General features: G+C 40.7%; 1 protein-coding gene across 8 annotated transcripts in view; it reads left to right on the plus strand.

Moving 5' to 3' along the window:
* Positions 1-25,230, plus strand: part of anks1b (ankyrin repeat and sterile alpha motif domain containing 1B) — a 455,240-nt gene that overhangs the window by 47,233 nt on the left and 382,777 nt on the right. The window contains exon 1 of one of the 8 annotated variants that reach the window (XM_007907732.2): positions 16,177-16,351. The exons of the other annotated variants lie outside the window; for them this stretch is intronic. Within the exon in view, the coding sequence (XP_007905923.1) occupies positions 16,347-16,351 (5 nt within the window). The 5' untranslated portion in view covers positions 16,177-16,346. Of the gene's footprint in view, positions 1-16,176; positions 16,352-25,230 lie in introns of those variants that run through there. 8 annotated transcript variants of the gene reach the window in all.

The raw sequence follows: 25,230 nt of genomic DNA on the forward strand, positions 1-25,230 counted from the left end.
AGTAGCTACAATAACAATAATCCTTGGATTTGATATAGTGCCTTATCATGTCTTTGAGACGTCTAAACCACTTCACAGAATATATTGTAAAGTGAATTGACTGTATATTTTTGTGGGCGAAATGCGGCAACCAATTGCGCACAGTGGGTTGTGGATTGAATTGACCAATTTATTATTTTATTTTGAATGAATTATTACCTCGGGAAAAGCGATTCGCCAATCAACTAACAACCAGGTTCCTACCTACTGATAGGTAAACAGAGATGTGTGGGGTAAGGAAACTTGCCCCAAATTTTGCCCTGCTGAGAATCAAACCCAGGTCTCTTGCTTGTGAGCGAGTGCTCTAACCACTGAGCTACAGGACTCCACACAATATGTGGGATCACTGCTTATTTACAGTAGGTATTTAAAGGAGAATTTGGGGACTATTCTTAGTTTTTCAAATTTAAAGGAATTGTTATTTCTTAAAAGGATAATCAAGCATTTAAAAATTTGTAACTAATCTAATACCCTGTTTGCTGTACTCCCCAACACCTTAAGAATCCTGCAGACCATCCAGAACTCTGCCGCCCATGTCGTTTCGCTCACCAGGTTCCAAAAGCCCAACACTACTCACTCAACTTCACTGGTTTCCTATTCCCGAGCAGATTCAAGATTTTTGTTCTCACTTTGAAAGGCCACCATTGCCTCATCCCACCCATCTCTGCAACCTTCTGTGACCTTACCGCCTCAGCACACACACCTGCCTGTTCCGCCCCACATCAGTGGGTACGTTTTAGCCATTTTGCCCCTGCTTTCTAGAATTCCATAGCAGTCATAAGAACATAAGAATTGCTAGACAAAAGAAGACCAATGTCCATCCAGTTTGCTGTCCACGATCTTGGCAGTCGCTTGCATATGTCATGTCATATCCTAAACTATATACTGTATCCCGAGATATTATTTCCTAACAGAAATCTATCTAATTTCTTCTTGAAAGAATCAACATTTTCTGCTTCCATCGTTTCCCTGGGAGCCTGTTCCATACATTTAATACTCGCTCACCAAAATAGCGTCCGTAAATTTGTTCTGAATTTACCCCCCTTCAAACGCAGGCCATGTCCTCTGGTTCTACTGTTCAGTACAAGATAAAACAGCTTATCATGGTCTTCATCTAGTCCTTTTAGAATTTTAAAAATCCACAATCATATCTTCTCTTCTCTAGTGTGAACATGCCTAGTTTACTTAATTGCTCCTCATAATCCAGTCCCTCCATCCGCCCAATCATTCTGGTTGCCCTCCTCTGTATCCTCTCAATTGCAACACCCTTTTTGTATTGCGGTGAGCAGAACTGCACAATCTATTCCATGTGCGGTTACAATAGTGATTTATAGAGTAGCAGGATTACCCCATTATTTTTGGCTCACTTTCATTGAATTTCATGTCATTGGTCTGCCCAATTCTCAAGTTCAAGTCCTCCTATGACCTATCCTGTTTAGCTTTGCAATCTCTACCACCATCATTAGCTTTGTGTCATCTTCAAATTTAGCCCCTGTGCAAATTTAACTCCTAGCTCCAGATTATTCATTAAGACATGAAGCCTTCATATTCATCCCTTGAAAACCTGCTTGAAAATCTTCCTCTTCAACTGGTTTATAAGCCACCTTCCCTCCCCCCCTCCCCTCCAGCAAAAAACCTTGGAGGCCCAGTTTTGTCAAACACTTAAAGGTGTCCTGCAAATATGAAGGACATTATGTGAAGGTAAATTGATATTGTTGTTGTTGTAGCAGTTTACCAACAGATGCTGTGTGGCACAATTTTAAATTGGGGTGCAGCTTGTGTAACTTCAATTATCCTAGATACACTGAGACAAAGGAAATGTGAGTGGCCAAAAAGGGAGTTTTCCTATGAAGGGATTGTTTTGTTAATCAGTTTATTTCCAGTTCAATAAGGAAAAGGGCAATTCTTGATCTTATTCTACCATCAGCGAAATAGGACAAGTAAGTAATGTGAAGAGTTCGGGAGCATCTAGCAGCAGGTATTTGATTTGATAGAGAAATTGAAAAGGAGTAGGAACAGTAATATGGAAAGCTAAAATGAGGTGTCCTTGGATGAGTAGATGAATCAAAATGGGAATAAGACTTAAAATGAAGGCATACAATAAATTAAAACATAATACAAAATAAAATTAGACAGAGTATAGAAAATATAAAAGTGAAGCAAAGTAGATTTGAATCAGACTACTGAGACCACTAGATTCCAATGTTCAGCCAAGCTGTCACCTTGGAGCCAGTTCAGCACCAAGGAGACTCTGTTGACCGCTTCCTCCCCGACGGATGAGTTAGAAATACCTGAATGGGTATACAATTCAAAATTACATTTGTATAGCCCCTTTCACGTCGGGTGGATGGCCCAAGGCACTGAACAGTCAGGGATTAGGATCCCCTAGCGGGGTGGGGGGGGAGTAGGGGTTGTTGGATTGGGATCAGGAAGGGTGGAGGGTAGGAGGGTGCCTGAAGGCACAGTTAAAGAGAGGGGTCTTGAAGGAAACAAGGGAGGGAGTGAGGCAAAGGGAATGTGGGATGGAGTTCCAGAGGGTGGTGGCAGAGAGGCTGAAGGCCCGACCGCCAATAGTGGGGCGGGCCAAGCGGGCATAGGAGGAAGGACTCCTAGGTAACAAATAAAAACTCCAAAGGATTTTCTAAACATATAAAAAGCAAAGGAATATTAATAATAATAATATTATTATATTATTAAAGGAATATTAAAGAAAATACAGAAATCTAGTCAAGGAAAATTATGGCACTTACATCATACTGAATGCTGGAGATACTAAATGAGTATTTCACCTCAGTTTTTCCAAGAGTGAGAAACCTGAATACGTAAGAAGGATAATCTGCAATTAAAAAAGATAACTATAGAAAAAGAAGTGGTGCTAAAATATTGATTGAACTCTAAGTGGACAAGTCACCAGTGCCTGATGGCAGCATCCAAGAATGCTCAGGGAAGTCTGTGAGGAAAATTGTAGATGCTCTAACTACATACTTTCAAACATTCTTGGATACAAAGGCTGTGGCAGTCTACACTGTTGCTCATGAAACACCTGATTTCAAAAAGTGTAAGCTAACTAAAGACCAGTCAGCCTAACATCTATAGTACAGAAACACTTAGAGGCCATAGTATGGGAAGGTATTCATCATTCACAAAAGAAGCGGATGCTGCTAATGTCATAGTCAAGGAGGACGGGATAGAGAAATTGGATAAAATAAAAATAGATAGGGGCGGTACTTAAAAGGTTGGCAGGGCTCAAGGTAGAAAAGTCACCTGATCCAGATGGGATGCATCCTAAGTTGCTGAGGGAATTTAGGGTGGAAATAGCGGAGGCTCTGGCCACAACCTTTCAATCCTCCTTGAGTATGGGAGTAGTGCTTGAGGACTAGAGGGTTGCAAATGTTCAAAAAAGAGGGAGAGCGATAAATCTGGTAACTGGACAAGGCTTTATGAAGTCAGAAGAAATGTCAGACCAACCGTTGTAAATGCTTCAAAGCAAAGCTAAAATGTAACTCCCGGTGTCATGGAAGCCTTACTTGTATTACCAAATGAACATTTGACTCATCAGTGAATGAAATAATATTTCGCAATTTTACTGAAAATCTCAGGGATTTCACAAAATCACTGGTTACAAATTTTACTGTAACATACTTTACTGTAACTAAGTGCAGTGGAAAGATTTTTTATAAAGTAAGCTTCATGAATGAAGACAAATAGGATGAGGCATTTGCATCCTGAACAGTTTGTGGCTTGAAATGTATCAATGGCAGAGCAATACACAGGCAATAGAACTCTAGCCGCATATTTTATGTGTAGTTGAAGACAGGAATTGAGGAAACAATGATTACACAATTTTCTGGCAACCCAGTAGGTTCACAGGACTAATTCCTATTTTAATGGTCTGTCATATGGCTATAAATATAGGTCACTTTTAAAGTAGAACGTCTGCTGTGTTTCCTGTATAAATGATTTTAATATATATAGGCAGGGTCTGAAATTGTCCTTAAATATGCTTATTAATTGATTGAATTAATTAAAACCATCACTAATTATATGTTGCTGGCATAGCTCGCAACTTTGTTCTCTTGCATAGTTCAAAGTAAGTGTGCACAGTATTTATTATTCTCATCGAAAGGCAATGAAAACTCTGAACTTTTAAAAGATTCCATACCTTCCTCAACAGTTTACCTGGAAACTATTTGATGTAGCTGGTTAGTCAGCTTTCTCCTGAAATACTGGAAATTCTGGAAATAACTTCTCAAACTTTCCACCAATCCACTGTGATTATGCAGTTGGATTCACAGTGTGATGCTGTGTCTTAGATGTTATCGAGTGCCTTTCTCAGTCATAATAATTCTTGTATTTGATAGAGTGAGCACCTTATCACATCTTTGAGATGTCTCAAAGTGTTTCATATAATGAATTGACTGTATATTTTGTGGGTGAAACACAACAGCCAATTATGCACAACAGTGTTGTGGATTGAAGTGACCAATATATTATTTTTTTTAAGGCATTATTACCTCTGGAAAAGCAATCTGCCAATTGACGAACAACCGGGTTCCTACTTAATGCTAAATTGAGGCATGTGGAGTAAGGAAACTTGCCCAACATTTCGCCCTGCTGGGAATCGAATCCAGGTGCCTCGCTGAGCTACAGGAATCCACATTACAACAATTCTTTAAAAACATTTCAGTCTGATGTGCACTTACAATTTCACAGATTTTACTGTTAAGTATCAGTTGTGCAAAACAAATTTCACACCTGTACAGCCAAAGCTTTGGGGGCATTTTTTTGAAATTTACGTGCAAGTAGTTTAGAGGCATTGTGCTGACAATCTGGAAAATTTTGTAGATTAATAGAAGAAAAGACTGCTTTTAAGAATTGTACAGAATTGCTTTGATTGATTATTCAGTTGAATTTCTTCTGCAAAAGAAAGAGAATTTCTGAAAAAAAACCCTCCCAATTGGGTTTAGGGAGTCCATTAGCTTGCTCGCAACTTGCGATATAATGTTTTGGAGTTTAAGATCCTTCCTATAATGTTTTTAGGAATACAAATCTTAATTTAATTTTAAACAGTTTATTGTAATACACATTCAGGATGATGAAACGGGTTTGCAAATGGCAATGGTTATCCAGCATTTTTTTCCTAATTAGTCTATTAAATAAAAAGCACTATTGCATCTTTCAAAAATGTGTTCATTTGTTAACTTTGTAAGGGAAGGTTTTGCAATAGTGCAATGATAGGAAAGGGTTGCATTCTGAAGCAAAGTCATGCTTAAATCCTTCTCATTGGAAAGCAATGAGAACTGTGTGTAACTGTGTGTCAAATCACCAGTTTGGCCCCACGTCCCATCACTCAGTGGTGAAACACGTTGTACCATTGAATGATGGGACGTGGGGCCAAACTTGTGATTTGACACACAGTTAAGCGCCTGTAGATAGTTGCCAACACCTTTCCCCGGAAAGAGAAAACACTGAAGGCCCAATACTTGTATTATATATTTGCATTTTGTAAAAGGTGGATGAGCACTGACCTGCAATCATATTTTCTCTGTAATTTTCATTAAACAGTGCCTAGAATTTATTTTTAAAAAATTACTGTGACAAGTTGTGGATATAATTATATGTGTACATTGTCTTCAAGCTGTAAAGCACATGTGCAGTTCTTCAGTTTCTCTGGGTATCTGGAACACAATGAACAAAGATGGCAGTGAGAATATCTGCGCCTGGACCCTGCTCGAATTATATTGGAAGAAATTTGGAATTGGGTGCTTACCAGAAGTATGGATGATCCATGGTGGGGGGAACAGGATTCAAATAAGTTCTTGTAAAGCGAAATGTGAATCACAATAATCAACCCACTTATTGCAGTAATACTTTATCTGGTGCTGGGCTTTAGCCAAAGTATAATGTAAATTAATAACAATGTAAGATTAGCAGAAGGATCATAGCAGGTTGGGAATATAAAGCAGGGTAACAGTACGGTTTAAAAGACTGAGATTTAATAATTGCAATTACATTTTTGATACAACTTCTAAATGCAGAGTTCCTGTTTGAAATATTTGTGTTGTACTAACTTCCCATGGAAGAAATGGGTGTTGTTCAGTCTCTAACAAATTGGAAGCTTCCAAAATAATAATAAATCTTTGCATTTGATACAGCGTTTCTCCTGGAGCGACAGGACGATATGGAGTTAACAGGTCACAGAGGTAGGGAGGAGTAAGGCCATGGAGGGCTTTGAAGACAATGACAAGGATTTTGAACTCAATCCTCTGGAGGATGGGGAGCCAGGATGCAATCCCCCCCCAGGAAGAGAGTTTCATCCCAACAATCTATCTCTGGGATTTTCAGGGGTAGGTGGGATGCATGGAATTCTCAATTTGGTTTGGATACTCTTAAGCATGGTGTTTGGTTTCCGAATGTGTCAGATACAAGGTTGACTAAAAATAATAACAACTCAAAGATTGACATCTTCACAAGATTAACTATACAAGGTTAACATTACATTAAAAGTGTAGTGACTGTATATTTCTAATTTGTGCACAACAATGTCCCACAAACAGCCATATTAACATACAAATCCTTTTTCATATTATCAATTTAGCCTACTAAATGTTCTCCAAGGAGCAGGGCCAAATGGTGATGGTGGGCAGATTGGGGGTATGAAGCAAACCAGTGTTTGCAGGGCAAATGGAACGGCCGGGTCAGGAGGTCGCAGGGGAGGAGGAAGAATGAAGGACATAGAGAAGTTTTCATTGGGGAAAGAGGGAGCTTGCTGTGAGGAAACTGCACATCACTTGGTGTCCGTCCTCAGTATCCCAATGACAGTTAAAGGAGGCTTTGATTGTCTGTCCTGAGAGTGAACCATGAAACCCTGCCCTCACTTCTCTCACTCTCTTTGTTTCTCTCTCTCAAACACTCCCCTCTTTCTCTCAATCACTCTATTTCACGCACTACTTTCCCTTTCTCACACACACGCGCTCTCTCAATTACTTTCTCACTCCCGCGCTCTCACACCCCTCTCAATCATTCTCTCTCTCACACACTCTCTCCCCCCTCCTTCGCAATTACTCTCTCTCACTCCCCTCTATCCCTCGCCCACTCTCTCTGCTCTCACTCTTCACCCCCCTCTCTCTCTCTCTCTCTCTCTCTCTCTCTCACACACAACCACTCTCTATCCGCATCTCCCCTGCCCATTGACTTTCTCTCGTTCCCTCCCCCCTCAATCACTCCCGAATTCCCCTTGTCTCAATCAGTCTCTCTCTCAATGAGCTCTGGCAGCGGGAACAGTCACTCTCCTGCTCAACAGCCGGTATTATTTTCACTGCCCGTGTTCTGTCCTCCCAACCGCTGGATCCTCCACTGCCCTGAGAAGGCAGTTCGCTGGGGAGAGAGGGAATAGCTGGTCCGAAGTTGGAAATGGTTCTCGGGCTGGATAAAATCGTCCCATCTGGCCGCCTGTTGGATCATCCTCACCTATTGAAAATTAAATTGATCACAAATAAGATTCGCAGTTGCCCAGCATTAGTTACAGCAGGTGCACATGCAGCAGAGTGAAACAGATGGTTACACTACAGATGATGGTAAAGCTTTCAGCCTAAACAGACAAACTCTATTTCAGTATAAGCTGGCTGATTCACAGGAGAAGGATCCTTTGGGCTTGACTCACCACCATCTAATGCAGAATTTAGTGTTACAGCCAGTAGGATGCTGGCCATTCTGAAATATATTTAAATGTAGCCTGTCTTTTTTTTGGAGTCTGAAGAATGAAGTACTTGGTTAGAATCTAATGGCCCTTTGGGGTTTGAAACCATCATTTACGTGGGTTCTGATAAGATCTGATGGAAAATATAAGATCAACTAAATTTATCAAGTTCAATTATCATGGTGCATTAGTATTTAGGTGTTATAAAGAGCTATTTTGTTTCTAAAAATACAATACAAAATTACATTTGTATAGCATCTTTCACATGCAAGTTGTTGTTTCTAAACCAACAACTTGCATGTGAAAGATGCTATACAAATGTAATTTTGTATTGTATTTAGTGCCTTTGACATAAGGTAATGTCTCAAAGCACTTTACAGCAGGGAAGAGGCGGAGATGACCATTGGAATGCTCGTACAACACTCGGGTGCTTTCACAATATTGCAGCGAGACAAAAAACCAAGATTCTTTCTTTGTGTAACTTATTTTGAAAAAAGGTACATAATCGATCAAAGCAGAGAATACAATCGCTGAGCATATGTAACACATTCTGATTTTGGGATAAATGTTTATTAACGAACATTATTGTGCTATAGAGGCATTTCTTTTAAAAATCGTATGGTATAGGGCCAGTTTAAAACAAGTTAAAATGGCATGATGCGTACCTAACAGTTTTATTATCACAGACATCAACCTCTGTCCTTCCTAGTCTTTTCCATTTTCATCTTCTTTCCATTTTCTTTAAACAATAGTGACTATCCTCCTTGGAGGGTTGGTGGGTGGAGGGAAGCGAGATCGCCTTGGAGGTCCTTGGAGCCAGCCCTCTGTGGTAGTCTCAAGCGCTCTGGGACGCTACCTCTCGTGAAGGGCATGTTGTTGCTTTTGTTCTAGTCTGGTTCCTGAACCAGGTGGGCCCGCAGTATTCCAGGGCAATGCTGATGACAGCACAGCCAGCCTGGCTCATTGGCAGGATCCGCAAGGGTCAGTCATTGGGGGAGTTATTCCACTCAGCTCCTGCAAGCCAAAGCCCTAATGGGTAGGGTGATCCTAGCTGGACAGCGGGAAAGCTTGCAATATCAATAGCAAGCTATGCGGTTTTAGCTGGTTATACTCCAGCAGTACCCCAACTGTTACGGTCACCCCACTATTTGTGTTCTTAACCTTCTATAAGGTGTGGCTTTTGTGGCTATGTGCTATTGAAAGCTACAGTAAGCCTGTGCGCTATTGAAAGCTTGATATTTGTGCGCTATTCAAAAATTTGAAAATGTGCGGTTACACAGCATGATGCTTAGCTTTAAGCATGTTTAAAGACCATAGACAGTATTTTATTTAATTTAAAAGTACATATTAATAATCCTTGCAAGTGCCACTTTGGTGACATCAAGTCTGGATTTGGCAAAAATGGAAACAATTTGGCGTGAAAAAGAAGATCATAGGGATCCAGGGGGTGGAGCCACTGTGTATTTTGGCAGGAAAGATATCAGTAGATACTTTCTAAAAGAAGATAGGCTTAATGTCCTAAAAAAGAGTGAGCCCAAGTGACTCTTTCATCAAAGAGGTATGTGCTTGACTTGAGGAGTAGTCTGGGTGAAGATTTTTCTGTGGTTTATTAACATGTTAAAAAGCTGCTAAAAATGGAGTGTCTGTAACATATCCCCATCTTGATGGTTACATTGCTTCGCAGAAGCAGGTTCGTTATCAATTCTGGAGAAGGAAGGTTTTGATAAAACAGCACTCTCTCCTCTGCTACATGCTGGCTATCTTCCTTCACAGGTAGGGGTGGGGAAAAGACAACCTGTGGGCAGTATCCGGCCCGTCATTGTGTCCAGCAATAGAAAAAATTATAGTTCGTTAAGTCCCAGAAAGTCACACAAATTTCATATTTGAATCTGACCGGAAACATCAGCCAATCACACTGCTTAGTTGTGTGCATGCTTCCTTAAGGGTTGAATCAGGCTGACGTAAGAAATTTACGGATCGGAAAATTTTCAAACACACGCAAATGGCAACCTTTTCATTGAAGAGGACGTTAATTCGAAATAAGTTTATCAAAGAAGCAGAAAGTGGACCCTGAAGGCCGAATATTCAACAAAAAATGCACTTCTAAATTTTGTTTTACCAGTGTGGGTGGAAAAGCTGTGTGCTTAATTTGCAAAGTGTGGCAGTGCTCAAAGACTACAACTTGAATCGCCATTTTGAGAGCAAACATGCTTGCAAGTATAAGAACGTTTCTGCCGAAGAAAAAGGAAAGAAAGCTGAGAGACGGTTGTTCGAATGCAAAAAGAGCAAAGCATTTTCACAAAACAATTTGCGTCCCAGGATGAGATTACAAGAGTGAGTTACGTGATTTCACACAAAATCGCCAAGAACAGCAAACCATTCACTGAAGGAGAATTTATAAAGGAATGTATAGTTGACTCTGCCTCGATTTTATGCCTAGACAAGAAAAAACAGTTTGAGAACATTAGCTTGTCAAAGCAAACTATTGTTTGGTCAAGGATATCTCTGAGAAACTGTATCTGCAGTTACAAAATAAAGTAAGCAATTTTGCATGTTTTTCACTGGCACTCGATGAGAGTTGTGATGTCAAAAACATAGCCCAGTTGATAATTTTTATTCGAGGTATCACCAAACATTTTGAGCTCACAGAAGAATTGGCATCAATGCAGTCAATGAAAGATACGACAACTGGAGAAGACTTCTTCGAGGCAGTAAATAAGTGTATCTGAAAAATAGGAGTGGAGTGGAAAAAATTGGTGAATGTGACCACCGATGGAAGCCCAAATCTGACTGGCAAGAATGTTGGGTTACTGAAAAGAATTCAAGATCAAGTCAAAGAGACAAATCCAGAAACGAATATTGGTTTTCTACACTGCATTATTCACCAAGAGGTCCTCTGTAAAAGTGTTCTAAACCTAAGCAATGTCATGGACACAGTTATGAAAGTGGTCAACTACATTCAAGAGGATTAAACCACAGGCAATTTGTAACTCTGCTTGAGGATTGGAATCCGAGCACACGGATGTTCTGTATCACACAAATGTAAGATGGCTTAGTTTAGGAAAGGTCTTGAAAAGAGTGTGGGAACTGAGAACAGACATTGATTTATTTTTGGGCATGAAACAAAAAGATTCGGATTTCCCACAGCTGAAAGATGCGAATTGGCTCTCTGATTTTGCATTTGCCGTTGATATCATGGGCCACATGAATGAACTGAATCCAAAACTGCAACGGAAGGGGGCCTTTGTGCACGATTTGTATTGCAGTGTCAAGTCATTTATGACAAAATTATTTATTTTATTGCGTCAGATAGGAAACAGGCAGTTCGCCCACTTTCCAACTTTGCAGCAGGTTACTGTTTGCTATCAAAGCCTTAAAAAGTATTCTTTGTCACTACCTGACTTACATGCTGAATTTTCTCGCCGATTCGAGGAATTCAATTTGATCGAAAATGACCTCTCTTTGGTGTCTTCACTTTTCTCATTTGATGTTGACAAAGCCCCATTTGACCTCCAACTAGAGCAGTTAGGGAAAGTATCAAATCAAAAGAAAAAGCCTGTAAAACAGCGAAGATGAGTAGTAAACCCGAGGATTGGGAGAACTTTAGGGAACAACAGAGGAGGACCAAAAAATTGATCAAGAGGGAGAAAATAGATTACGAGGGCAAACTAGCAAAGAACATAAAAACAGACTCCAAGAGTTTCTACAAATATATAAAGAGGAAAAGGCTAGCGAGGGTGAATGTGGGTCCATTACAGGCAGAGACCGCAGGAATTATAATAAGGGACGAAGACATGGCAGAGTCATTAAACAAGTATTTTTCTACAGTCTTCACCGTAGAAGACACTGGAAGCATACCAAAAATAGAGGACCAAGAAGACAATGTTAGATACCTGGAAGACCGTAAAAAGATTAGGCAGACTCAACATGGCTTTACAAAAGGGAAGTCATGCTTGACTAACCTTTTAGAATTTTTTGAGGATGTATCCAGCAGGTTGGATAAGGGGGAACCAGTAGATGTGGTATATTTGGATTTTAGGAAGGCATTTGACAAGGTGCCACACAAAAAGCTGTTACTCAAGATCAAGGCCCACGGGATTAATGGGAAAATATTAACATGGATAGAAGAGTGGCTATCGGGTAGAAAGCAGAGAGTAGTGATAAACGGATCATTCTCGAATTGGCAGGATGTAACTAGTGGAGTGCCACAAGGATCAGTACTTGGGCCTCAGCTATTTACCATTTACATCAATGATCTGGACGAGGACATTGAATGTAATGTGTCTAAATTCGCGGATGATACTAAACTAGCAGAGTGAGCTCTCAGGATGATGCAAAAAGATTGCAACAAGATATAGATAGGCGCGGGGAGTGGGCAAGTAGGTGGCAGATGGAATTCAATGTTAGCAAGTGTGAAATTATTCACCTAGGTAGCAAGAATAAAAGAACAGATTATTTTCTGGAAGGGGAGAAGTTAGGTAGTGTTAGTATTCAAAGAGATTTGGGTGTCCTTGTACACCAGTCCCAAAAAGTTAGTTTGCAGGTGCAGCAAGCAACTAAGAAGGCGAACGGCATGTTAGCGTTCATTTCGAAAGGTTTAGAATATAAGAGTAGGGAAGTCTTGCTGCAACTGTATAGGACTTTGGTGAGACCGCACCTAGAGTATTGTGTGCAGTTTTGGTCTCCTTATTTAAAAAAGGACATACTTGCCCTAGAGGGGGTGCAGCGTAGATTCACTCGGTTAGTGCCTGGGATGAGGGGACTGACCTATGAGGATAGGCGGAATAAACTAGGGCTGTATTCTCTAGAGTACAGAAGAATTAGGGGAGATCTTATTGAAACTTATAAGATTCTTAAAGGGCTGATAAAGTAGACACTGAGGGTCTGTTTCCCCTGGTAGGAGAATCTATAACCAGGGGTGACCGTCTTAAAATTAAGGGTCAGTCTCTTAGAACAGAGTTGAGGAAACATTTCTTCACTCAGAGGGTAGTGAACTTATGGAATTCACTACCCCAGAAGGCTGTAGATGCTCAGTCCTTGAACATTTTCAAGGCCGAGACTGATAGATTCTTGAAAAATAGAGGGATTAGGGGATATGGGGATAGAGCAGGTAATCAGAGTTAGGTGAGAAGATCACCATGATCTTATTGAATGGCGGAGCAGGCATGAAGGGCCGAATGGCCTACTCCTGCTCCTAATTCTTATGTTCTTATTGACCTGCACTGTGATCCACTGCTTGCGGAGCGATTCAAATCAGTGCCACTTCCGAGTTTTTATGTCTCTCTTAATGAATATACTTTAACAAAAATAAAGGCTTATGCCCGGAGGATGTTTGTGCTGTTTGGATCAACATACATATGCCAGGAGACATTTTCTGTGATGTAATTCAATAAATCAAAACATAGATCTGTGATGACTGATGACCACCTTGCAGCAGTACTCCACGTTGCAACAACGGAGACGACGCCTGACTTCAATTGTCTGGTTAACGCACACCAGCGCTTTCATTCTTCCCATTGAGTGAGCTTCTTACATTCTCATCAATATGTGAATAAATGAATAAATATTGAATAAATGTCTGCTCAGTGAGTTGTTTTTATTTAACCTAATTTTAATGAATGTCAATTATATAGACTTTATGTTATGCATGTGCAAGTGTAAGAATTGATTTTGAGCTATTATTAAGAATTTGCGTCTATATTAAGTTTATGGCGAAACTTAACAAAACTTGTTAAGTGGCCCTCCAGCCAAAATAATTGCCCACCCCTGTTCTTCCTTCTCTCTCTCTCTTCACCACAAGGCGATCTGGGCTGGCTAAAGGGCCAAGCACTCCCCAGCTGTGGAATTTTTGCAGGCATTTTTGCAAAGGTTTATGTTAAACTAACTTCGAACATTCATTTGGAAGTTTAAAATAAACCTTTAAATTTTAAGTCCATTGAGGGATTTTAATTACCACAGTCATCCCATTTCTTTTGTTTATATATGTTGAGTAGTGCTTTAAATAATTTTTTAAAAATGTATTTAACATTTTTGATACTGATGGTAATTGGTGCCATACAATTACCATTGGGTACCCTAATTCAGGGAGGTGCTCAATGCCCATAAAAGAATGAGTACCATGTGCTTGTGGTCACTATTTTTCTACCAGATGACAACAAAGGTACGTGCTCTGACTATTGATTAGTAGTCAGAGGTTGGCTCTTTGTGCACTTTAAATTAACTTTGTTACATGTGGCTGCTTGCGTGCGTAGTTTAAGTGTGATTAATGTTTGTTATCTCATAGTTGTGTTTGTTGATATTTATTGTGTCATTTAAGATTTAATGCAGAGGGTTGTAGATTTCATTGAAACTAAAATTCTGTTGAGCTAACTTAACTGTGCTCAACTTGAGCTTTCCGTATAAATCAAAGGAGGGAATACACAAACAGTTACAGCCCAGGTCACAGAGATATAAAATAACTTCTGATTGACTGAAGCTTCCCAAATTGCTTTAATTTAAATAGCAATTGGTAGTACCTGTTGTCATAGAAGAACACATTAGTCAAGTTACACCTAGTTATAGAGACTTGCATTCATTACTGAGGATTGAACACAGAGGCCACCTAGTACACTGCGAGGGAGAGTGAGCCATATTGTGGGTGTACATATGTGATGCATACAAAGGTGATAGAAACATCTCATAATTACAACGACAACTTATGCCTTTCATGTGGGGTTGCACTTCCGAGTGCTTAACAGTGGTCGAGCTTGACTTGTGCCCTTCAGTTTCCCTCTCACATTATAAACCAAAATATAGCCTATTTATATTTAAATCATCCATGTCTCCCACAATTTTAAAGAGCTTGTTTAAGACCTCCTCTTTTGTCTAATGAGAACCAATTCAACTTTGAGCATTTTACATAATCGGGTGGTACAGCTTGCTGGTGGAAATGACATCTCTAAGGTGCTTCCTTTAGCTCAGGCAGAGCCAATGTAATTTGCCTTTGTGAGCTCAGCCTTCTCTGGTGCATACCTCTCTCATCAAACAGTAACGGTTCCCTCTTTCCCAACCACACAGTCACAAAAGGCACATTCATGAATAAATAGATCAGTATCCTCCACACATGGCTGGAGATCAGGCATCCTGGAAACAAAATGTTATGGTGGGAAAAACTTTATAGAATATAATAATAATAATAATAATAATAATCCTTGCATTTGATATAGCGCTTTTCACGTCGGGAGGACGTCCCAAAGCGCTTCACAGAACACACTGTAAAGTGAATTGACTGTATATTTGTGGGCGAACGCGGCAGCCAATTGCGCACAGCAATGTCCCACAAACAGTCGTAGATTGAAAATGACCAATTTATTATTGTTTTTGTTTTTTGGAGGGATTATTATTAGGCGTGTGGAGTAAGGAAACTTGCCCAAGGTTTCGCCCTGCCTGGAATTGAACTCAGGTCTCTCGCTTGCAAAGCGAGTGCTCTAACCACTGAGCTACAGGACTCCACACGTGGAATATATACACGTTTTTAGCATGATGCCATAGGGAGAGGTTGTAAAAACCATGAAAAGAAATAATTTGTTTACATAAAATCATTTATCTCCTAGGCTCACATGTCCATTGTTTGTGTATAAGCAGGGATTCGTTTTGGGAGTTGAAGAAATCTATTTGTTTGAACTTGGCAGCACTCTTGTTTCTGGATTAAAAGTTTGTGGGTTCAAATCCCATGTCAAATCCCACGAGCTCCGAGTGCATGCTGATATTCCAGTGTGGTAATGATGGAAACCTTAACCCATGGGAATTTTTTAGAGGAGTAGTTTGCAAGGTAAGGGGAAAGGGCAAGTAAATGGGACTGAATGGATTGTACTTTCAAAGAGCCAACACAGATGCAATGGGCTGAATTTATTTTCTTGTGCAATAAAATTTTGTGGTTCTATGGCCTCCTGAGACATTTTCACTAAGCATATATTACTTTGATTTATCCAAAGGAAGGCTTTTCTTTTGGTAGGTCAATCCTTCTGGGTCTTTGTTCATCCGCTAGGTTGTCACTCACCCTCTTCTTGGGAGGTTAGTTATTTGTTGTTAGTTTCCAGCAGTTTTTGGAAGATACTGATTGAAAAAGAAGGAATTAATGAGGGTTCACTGATTTACTGTAGGGCTGTCTTTCTTCTAGTGCCACTTCCATCCCATCATCTCCTCTCAATGTGGAGTATGGCGGAGAAGTACTAGCGGTATCAGTAGTTTAATTGTTCACATCCCGCTCCTCTACTTCGCTCAGCTGGCGTATTTCTTGTCCTCTTGTATCTCTGCTCCACAATTGGCGGTGATGTATTCAGCCTCTGGAACTCAGCTAACTAACTCATCTGTGGTCAGCATGGAGTTGTCTTTAATTAAGCTACATCAGTGTGTGCGTTTGTGTGTGTGTATGGGGGGAGGAACGGGGCGGTGGGTGGGTGAGGTCGGGGGGAGGTTGACATGCTGACCTGTTAAATTACTGAGTCTTTAAGGGGAACTGCTTCCATGATTCTGTTGCCCCATCAGATATGCTTTCCATTGTCGGCATAAGCCGGATCTTCAACAGTGTGTGGTTGGTTTTGACCACTGGAAGAGTCCAGAAGACACTATGAGGTAGGTAAATTTTTCTCTTTAATTGTTGCTTTCCTTTTATCGTCTGGATGTTACTACAGGAAATTGGTAAAAATTTAGAATTACAAATTTAATACACCCGGAGTGAATCTAATTAAATGGCAAAACAGGCTTGAATGGCTGAATAGCCTACTAAGTTCCTATGCCCTTTGTATAGCTATCGGTTAGTACAATGTTATAGCTATCGGTTAGTACAATGTTCATCCACCAAATTGAATACTAATCAATTGAATGCTTTTTGGTTCATTAGGTCCTCAGTAAAATAAGTGTTCCAGCTTGTAAACTAAGATTTTTTTTAGCTGATTTTCTATAATTATGCTTTTATTCAACAAATTGCTGTTTATGAAGCTTCGCCTGATATTACTTTGAAGCATTAGATGGCTATTAAAACTAAATGTAACTAATAATTCAGAAGTATTTGGTGCATTTGATATTGGTGTAAAAGGGGGGAATGAAATCTAATTTCTGGATAAGATAATAATAATCCTTGCATTTGATATCACGTCTTCGAGACATCTCAAACCACTCCACAGAATATACGGTAAAGTGAATAGTAAAGTGTATATTTTGTGGGCGAAATGCAGCAGCCAATTGCACACAATATTGTTCAAAAATAGTCATGGATTAAAGGACCAAACTATAATTATTCTTTAAGGGTTTATTAGCCCCAGAAAAGTGATCCGTTAGTAATTGACTATCAGCTGGGTTCCTACTTACTGCTAGGTAACAGGCGTGTGGAGTAAGGAAACTTGCCTATTGTTTCGCCCTGCCCAGGAATTGAACCCAGATCCTCTCGCTTGCGAGGCAAGTGCTCTAACCAATACGCTACAGGACTTCACATGACTCTTTCACAAACTATTGTATCCTGATCCTGTTCATCAGGACCTTATATTCCTTTTTGATGAAGTAAAGGAGAGGGTGGATGAAGGCAGTGCACTTAATGTAGTTTATATGGATTTTCAAAAGGTGTTTGACAAAGTGCCACATAAGAGACTTGTAAGCAAAATAGAAGCCCATGGTATTAAAGGGACAGTGGCAACATGGATACAGAACTGGCTGGGAGACAGAAAGCAGAGAGTGACAGTGAACGGTTGTTGGAAGGAAGTGTGCAGTGGTGTCCCCCAGGGGTCAGCATTGGGATCACTATTTTTTTCACTATTTTTGATCTATATAAATGACCTGATCTTGGCTATAGGGAGTACGATTTCCAAGTTTGTGGATGTTACTAAGCTAGGAAAAGTAGTAAACAGTGAGGAAGATAGTAGCAGACTGCAAATGGACATAGACAGACTGGTAAAATGGGCAGACACGTGGCAGATGAAGTTTAATGTGGAGAAATACGATGTGATGCATTTTGGAAGGAAGAATGAGGAGATGTATAAGAATATAAGAATATAAGCTAATGGTACAATCCTAAAGGGGGTGAAGGAACAGAGAGACCCGGGGGTTCATATAAACAAATCTTTGATGGTGGAAGGACAGGTAGATAAAGCTGTTAAAAAAGCATATGGGATACTTAGCTTTATTAAAGGGGCATAGAATACAAAAGTCAGGAAGTTATGATAAACTTTTATAAAACACTGGTTAGGCTTCAGCTAGAGTACTGTGTTCAGTTCTGGGTACCACACTTCAGGAAGGATGTCAAGGCATTGGAGAGGGTGCAAAGAAGGTTTACCAGAATGGTTCCAGGAATGAGGGACTTCAGTTATCAGGGTCTAGACGGCACAGAAGCTAGGATTATTCTCCTTGGAGCAGAGAAGGTTAAGAAGAGATTTAATAGAAGTTTTCAAAATTATGAGGCGATTCTATAGGGTGAACAAGGAGAAACGATTTCCACTGGGACAGTAATCTGAGGACACTAATTTAAAATAGCTGTTAAAAGAAACAGAGGGAAGCTGAGGAGAATTTTTTTCACACAGCGAGTTCTTCGGATCTGGAATGCATTGCCTGAAAGGGTGGTGGAAGCTGATTTGATAACAGCTTTTAAAAGGGAAGTAGATAATTATTTGGGAGGATAAGTTTGCAGTCTATGGGGAGAGAGCGAGGGAGTGGCATTGAATTGGATACCTCTTTTCAAAGAGCCCGGCACAGACCCAATGGACCGAATGGCCTCCTTCTGTGCTGTATAATTCTATGATTCTATGATATTGTCATAGAGAGATCTTATATTGGCAGATCTACAGTCACAAAAAATATCACAAGATTGATCTGGATGAAGATGTCTAATCCAATCTCATCCCTCTGGAACACCAACACCTACTGGCCCCCGATTACTGCATCAAGCTGCTTTGTAAATGAGCCAATTGTCTGCCCTCTACCACCTTTCCAAGCATCCAATTCCAGTCATTGATTACACTCTGTGCAAAGAAACACTTCCTGGTATTTATCCTAAAATTGCCCTTTGCAACTCTAAACCCAAGACCAAAACCGCTGTCATCATTCCTTTTCTTAAAAAAAGAAACTTCACACACATTTGAAACCTACCCTTCCTGGCAAAAGTTTTGGAAAGCGTCATTGCAAATCAATTTTGCTAACACCTCTCCCTCCACTCCCTACTCAAACCCCTCCAGTCCATTTTTTGCCCTGCCCACTGGACAGAGATAGCACTTGTCAAATGACATCCTCTCCCTCTCTGTCCAGGGCTCTCTCTGCCTCCTCGGACTCCTGGACCTCTCCTCTGCATTCGACACAATCGATCACACCATCCTCCTCCACTTCTCTCATCCATCTTAGTGGGACCTACTTAACAAACTGCAAACAATACATCTCAGTAAATGGTATTTCCTCCCACCTGGTCACCTGCGGGGTACCGCAAGGCTCAATCCTTGGCCCTCTTGTTTTCCTTATCTACATGCTCCCTCTTGGTTATGTCATATGCAGACATGGGGTCAACTTCCACATGTATGCGGATGACACCCAACTCTACTTCTTGTCCTCCAACTGTGACTCCCAGTCCACTGATATCCTCTCAGGTTGTTTGATGGACATCAAGGCCTGGATGATCGTAAATTTCCTGCAGCTGAATGCTGGCAAGACAGAAGCCATACTCTTTGGCTCCCATCAACATCTTCTCCCGCAGGTCTGAACTCCTCAACCTCCCCAGGCTCTCCCTCAGATTTACCAAATCCAAGCACAATTTAGGTGTCAAGTTCGATCCCCAGCTTTCCTTTCTATCCCAAATCCACTTTATGAGAATTAACACAATGCCTTGTTGCGCAACAATGGAATGCTTCAATCAGAACCCTTTGCACTAGCAGACAGCTGACTTCTGAGTAACCTGTTTGTGTCTCTCCCTCCCTGAATTTAACAGAGACTCGAGATACACTTTTTAGAAAACACAAAGGTATTTTATTGGTCTTGTCATGGTTACCCTATTCTTGCAGTCTTTTGTAATTGGCAAATATGTATATATAATTATATAATATTATTTAAGGGAAACAGGGAAGCTTCCCCCTTTAAATAGGTTCTGTAAGATTTCAAGTTGTAGAAGCTGAGTTTGGAACAAAGTAGAGATCCACCGATGCTTGATTGACAGTCAGCTAAACAAGCAGCCTGCAGAGTAAAACAACATGTAGGCAGTAGCGCAGGGAAAAAAAATTGTATACATCATACCCAGGGTGGAGCCACATGCTTATATAAGGCAATGCTCAGCGCTCCTCGTGGTTGCAAACTAATGGTCGTCATCCGGTACGTACTGCCGTGTACAGGATTACGATACAGTCAGGGGTGGTTTCATATCTCTTTATTAATGTAGTATTATGCTGCCAGTTGTTATAGTTATGTGTGATTATTATGTTTGATCCTATTGGTTGTGTGTCTTCCATGGAAGGTAGCCTAGGGTTGCGAGGCTTTAATAAAGAGCTGTTGTTTCTAATGATACTCTGTAGTATTCCAGACAAGAAAAGGAGTGAGCACTTCGGAGGGTAGTTGGCAACATCGGAGGTCTACTAATGTGAGTAGACTCCGATTAGACATTCCAGTTACCAGGCATTGGGGTTAACTGGGAATACCTGGCTGATTTCTTTGAATCACCTTTGAAATAGGGACTCACTCCAACACGGTTAGAAGAGAAGCAGAGACCACTTAATACGAAAGTGTTAATAAAATTTGCACACATAAAAAAGGCTTGAGAACAAGCCTCTCAGGTCAGGCACATTCCTCCTTGATGACACTAAATGCGAAGAATTAAATTATATTTTCGGTCCCTGGACCTTAATCGCGCTTAAAGCAAAACGGCTTATTTAACACAGACTATCTACGGCAAATATCATTAGAACGCGGTAGAGCATTAATAAAAATAAGGTGTCCATGACAGGTTCTCAACTGATTTACTAATATAGCCCAGGATCCTGTTTGCCTTGTTTACTGGCTTGAAACTGTTACACTGAATCTTGGGAGGATTATTTTTGTGTCCTCCCTGATAAAAACCGCAAGGACATAGTTATTTAATATGTTTGCTATCTCCTGTTCAATAAACAAACAGGAGGCAGATTGTTAAATATGCTGATAAACACAGACTTATTTCAAAACATTGAAGTGCACTTCAGGACAGTTCATAATGGTATAGGCATTCACAACGAGTTATGAATATTAATTATTTAAAGATCTGCTCATTGAAATAACTTTCTTACAAATTACTTAAAAAAGCATTTGGTGGTTTTGCTCAACTTGAAGTAATTCAGCAAAATGGGAAGTACAGACCTTAAAAATGTCTAAATTCTGATGGTTTTCGATAGAGGCAGAATATAATTCTCCTTCAAACACAAACTTGGCTTTAGCGATAGTTAGAGGCTAAATACACTCCATTTTGGGAATGCTATACTAGTTTCTTAATGCAAATTGCATGGGCTGGTGGAGAGTGCTACAAAAAAAGTGTGAAAATTGTAGTTGTAGATTGTATGTACTGGAGACACCATTTCTCACTGCTTTTTTTTAATAATATCCAAGCCAGAGGTACACTTACAACACAGATATAACAATAATCCTTGAATTTGATTTTCATGTTAGGAGGACATCACAAAGCTCATTACAGGTTTTTAACCAGTGTAGTGACTGGTGACTGCAATTTGTGGACAACAGTGTTCCACAAACAACCATGAAGTGCATGACCAATTTTATCTGGAGGATTGTTAGCCAGAAGCTCTGTTCACCTTTCAAATAATGCCATGAGATCTTTAACATCCAAGTGAACAAGGTATATGGAACCTTGGTTTAATGTCTCCTCTGATGGACCTTTGATAATGCAGCACACTCACTGAACTGGAGCCTGGACTTCGTGAGTTTGAAGTCTGACATGGAACTTAAACCCACAAGCTTCTGACTCTGAGGTGAAAGTGCTACCAGGCTGATATGTCAGGCTGATACACAATACCCTGATTGGCACTCCTCTCTAATATGTAGTGGAAACAAGTTACATTTTCTCTGGGAATGTCAAACCATATTGGCTATGCGGTGGTTCTCACCCCTTGATGTGCGTACAAATTTTATTAACGCTTTCTTACCAAGTGGCCTCTGCTCTCCTAACCTAAGTCCCTATTTCAAAGGTGACTCAACCATGTCAGAGTCACAGACAAACAGGTTTTCCCAATTAACCCCAATGCCTGGTAACTGGAATGTCTAATCGGAGTCTACTCGCACTCGTTGACCTCCGATATTGACAACTACTCTCCGAAGTGCTTACCCCTTTTCTTGTCCAGAATACGACAGAGACTGGAGGATACATTTGGTAGAAACAACAGCTCTTTATTAAAACCTCGCAACCCTAGGCTACCTTGTATATAACGAACACAGCAATGGAAGACATAACAATGGGAGCAAACATAACTATGACAACTGGCAGCACAATACTACATTAGTAAAGAAATACAAAATAATAATAATAATCCTTGCATTTGATATAGCGCTTTTCACGTTGGGAGGACGTCCCAAAGCGCTTCACAGAACACACTGTAAAGTGAATAATTGACTGTATATTTGTGGGCGAACGCGGCAGCCAATTGCGCACAGTAATAATAATAATAATCCGTGCATTTGATATAGCGCTTTTCACGTTGGGAGGACGTCCCAAAGCGTTTCACAGAACACACTGTAAAGTGAATAATTGACTGTATATTTGTGGGCGAACGCGGCAGCCAATTGCGCACAGCAATGTCCCAAAAACAGTCGTAGATTGAAAATGACCAATTTATTATTGTTTTATTTTATTTTGGAGGGATTATTATTAGGCTCTGTGTGGAGTAAAGAAACTTGCCCAAGGGTTCGTCCTGCCTGGAATTGAACTCAGGTCTTTCGCTTGCAAAGCGAGTGCTCTAACCATTGAGCTACAGGACTCCAACCCAGAGTGTACAAATCAGTACGTACCAGATGACGACTATTAGTTAGTGACCTTGAGCATTGCCGCATGTAGCTGTGTGGCTCCGGCCATCGCTTGATGCGAATGCGAGAGTTTCCCCCCCGCTGACACTCACATGTTACTTTGCTCTGCGGGCTGCCCGTTAGCTGACTGTTCATCGAGCGGCCCTGGATCTATACACTTTGCAAAGTTGTGTCGGCTGCTGCTAACTCTGTGCTGCAAGAGCTTCTGCAACTTCAAATCTTACAGAACCCATTTAAAAGGGGTCTGCAGACTTCAACATACGCATACTCTGTGCTGTGCTAAATTTCTAATTTTAGCTAAAACTATAGTAACAGCATTCCTCAAAGTCGAGTTTAGTTTCGGTTTGAGAAAATTGGAAACTGATATTTAAGAGGGATCAGGTCCCCCTCTTGACTGATCAATGCTATTAATGGAGTCAACCCCCACTTGCAGCGATACCAATAAATTCTTACCAATGACTCGAAGTGCCAGTGGACAGCCCTGCAAGACAGAGTCTTACAGAGTCTCCACCTCCAGCTGCACATGGTCAAGATCTACACTACTTTCTATCTCTCCTGCCTTTGTGAGCCTTTGATATAAAGGTCTTACCATGGCAGAATAGTTAGGCACATAATTGTGGGCAATTACAGAGCCCCCAAATTCCTTGTAATTGTTTCCTGTTTATAGCAGTCACATTTTTAAAAATTGTATCTAGAATAACCCTCCGGGAGACCTATCCCATCTTCTGAGACAGTATGGCCAAATAAATCTACTTGATATCGGCCTATCTGGCTTTTCTTAAGGTTTATTTTAAACTCCATGGAAGTGAGCACCTCAAGCATTCCTTCCAATGTGTTAAGGTGTTCGCTTGGACTATCATCCGCCCAAAAAATATCATCCAACACAAGTAACCCGATCACCATCTGTCGTGTGCACTCGTTAAAAATAGCGGAAGAATGTCTCTCTCCCGCGGCGTTCAGTTCCAATGGCACTGCTGTGTCCGCGGAAAGTAAATGCAGTTTTACACCTATTGTCTTCAGCTCCGGGAACACTCCGGAAACCGTTATCCCGACCCAGGGAAGTATTGTGTATTCCCTGAAGAAGCCTCGTCTAAATCTCCACTCAAATGGGTCCTCTGACCGACTGCTGTTTTCGTAACAGTATTTAACTGACGGAATTCTGTAACTGGTCATCGTGACCGTCTGCTTTACCCACCGGCAGAAAGGTGACTTTGCTGAAGATTTACATTTTGTAATTATATCTCTCCTTTCTAATTCCCGGATAATATTTTTTTGATCAGCGATGGAGTCACTGTATAAAGGATATTGGGGAACGGGTTTATTGCTCCCCCCGTGTATCCCCACCTCACCCCGAATTAAACCGCAGTGTAATTATCATTAGCTATTGCTGGACCTGTGGAATTGCGTGTGGATGTACTGCTTCTGTTCAGCAGCATTTACAGCCACAAGCGGACTGCAAACTGCTACATTGTGGTGATCCACCTCTCGTATCCCAGTATCACATTTTCCGTGACTTCTTTAAGATTAACGACTATTTTCATTTTAATTACCGTGGACTGTACCACCTCTGTAATGTCAGTCATTTGATCATATTAAAGCTCCTCCTACTCCACAAGCACATTTCTCCTGTTCTGTTCAGACTCCTCCTCCGCTCCATTCCCACTGACTGATGTTACCTGTGCTCCCGTATCCGCTAAAGCGTTATACATATATAATAACTGGAATGCGGGACTGGCAAAGCTCACACCCACCGGGATTACCGCTGTCCTATTGTGTACCAATGAGTATTTGAAAATTTCTTGCCTTGTCCTGATTTTTTTCTGCCGTGTGCGACTGGACTCTCGGCTCAAAATGCTTTTGGTGGCCGTGAGGCTTAGATCCCCTTCCACAGTCCGTCATTTTAGCTCCTTGTGCCCGCATGGGTGGTGGTCCCATCATGTTGAACTACAGTTAAATTTAGGGTCATGCCATTTATCGTTTCCATCAAATAAATTGTCAGCATAATAAAAACGGTAATGCTTTTCCGCCCTTTGAATTATTAAGTGCCCTGGCTTGACGAGATCAACATCAAAGGCAGGGATGAAACTTCTTCTATCTGGTGGCATTAGAAAGCCCCAGCACACTTTCTGTTGTAAGTGATTGATTCCCCAGCTGTACACCATTAGCATTTGCCACTTGAGTTTTTTCCCAGCGCACAATTTAGGCTCATCAGAATTTCTGGTCTCTGGTTTAAAAGCCCCTGACTTGTTAATTGTGCTTTTAATTCCATTATTTGGAACAGCTGCCCTGCCTCATCTAACCTTAATTGCAGTATAATATCTTCTGCTCCAGAAGTTGATCGGACAACCTCTGCACCTCAGCCTGCATTTCTCCAAAGCTATATTTATTTAATTTTCATATTTTTCAAAAAGCATTTATTTCTGTGGCTCGAAAGCTTCTGTTGCACTTTTTGCACGTTCTCGATATTTTCAGGTTAAATGTGTTCC

This window comes from Callorhinchus milii, unplaced genomic scaffold (assembly GCF_018977255.1).
Source record: "Callorhinchus milii isolate IMCB2004 unplaced genomic scaffold, IMCB_Cmil_1.0 Scaffold5, whole genome shotgun sequence".
In the NCBI taxonomy this organism is placed as follows: domain Eukaryota; kingdom Metazoa; phylum Chordata; class Chondrichthyes; order Chimaeriformes; family Callorhinchidae; genus Callorhinchus; species Callorhinchus milii.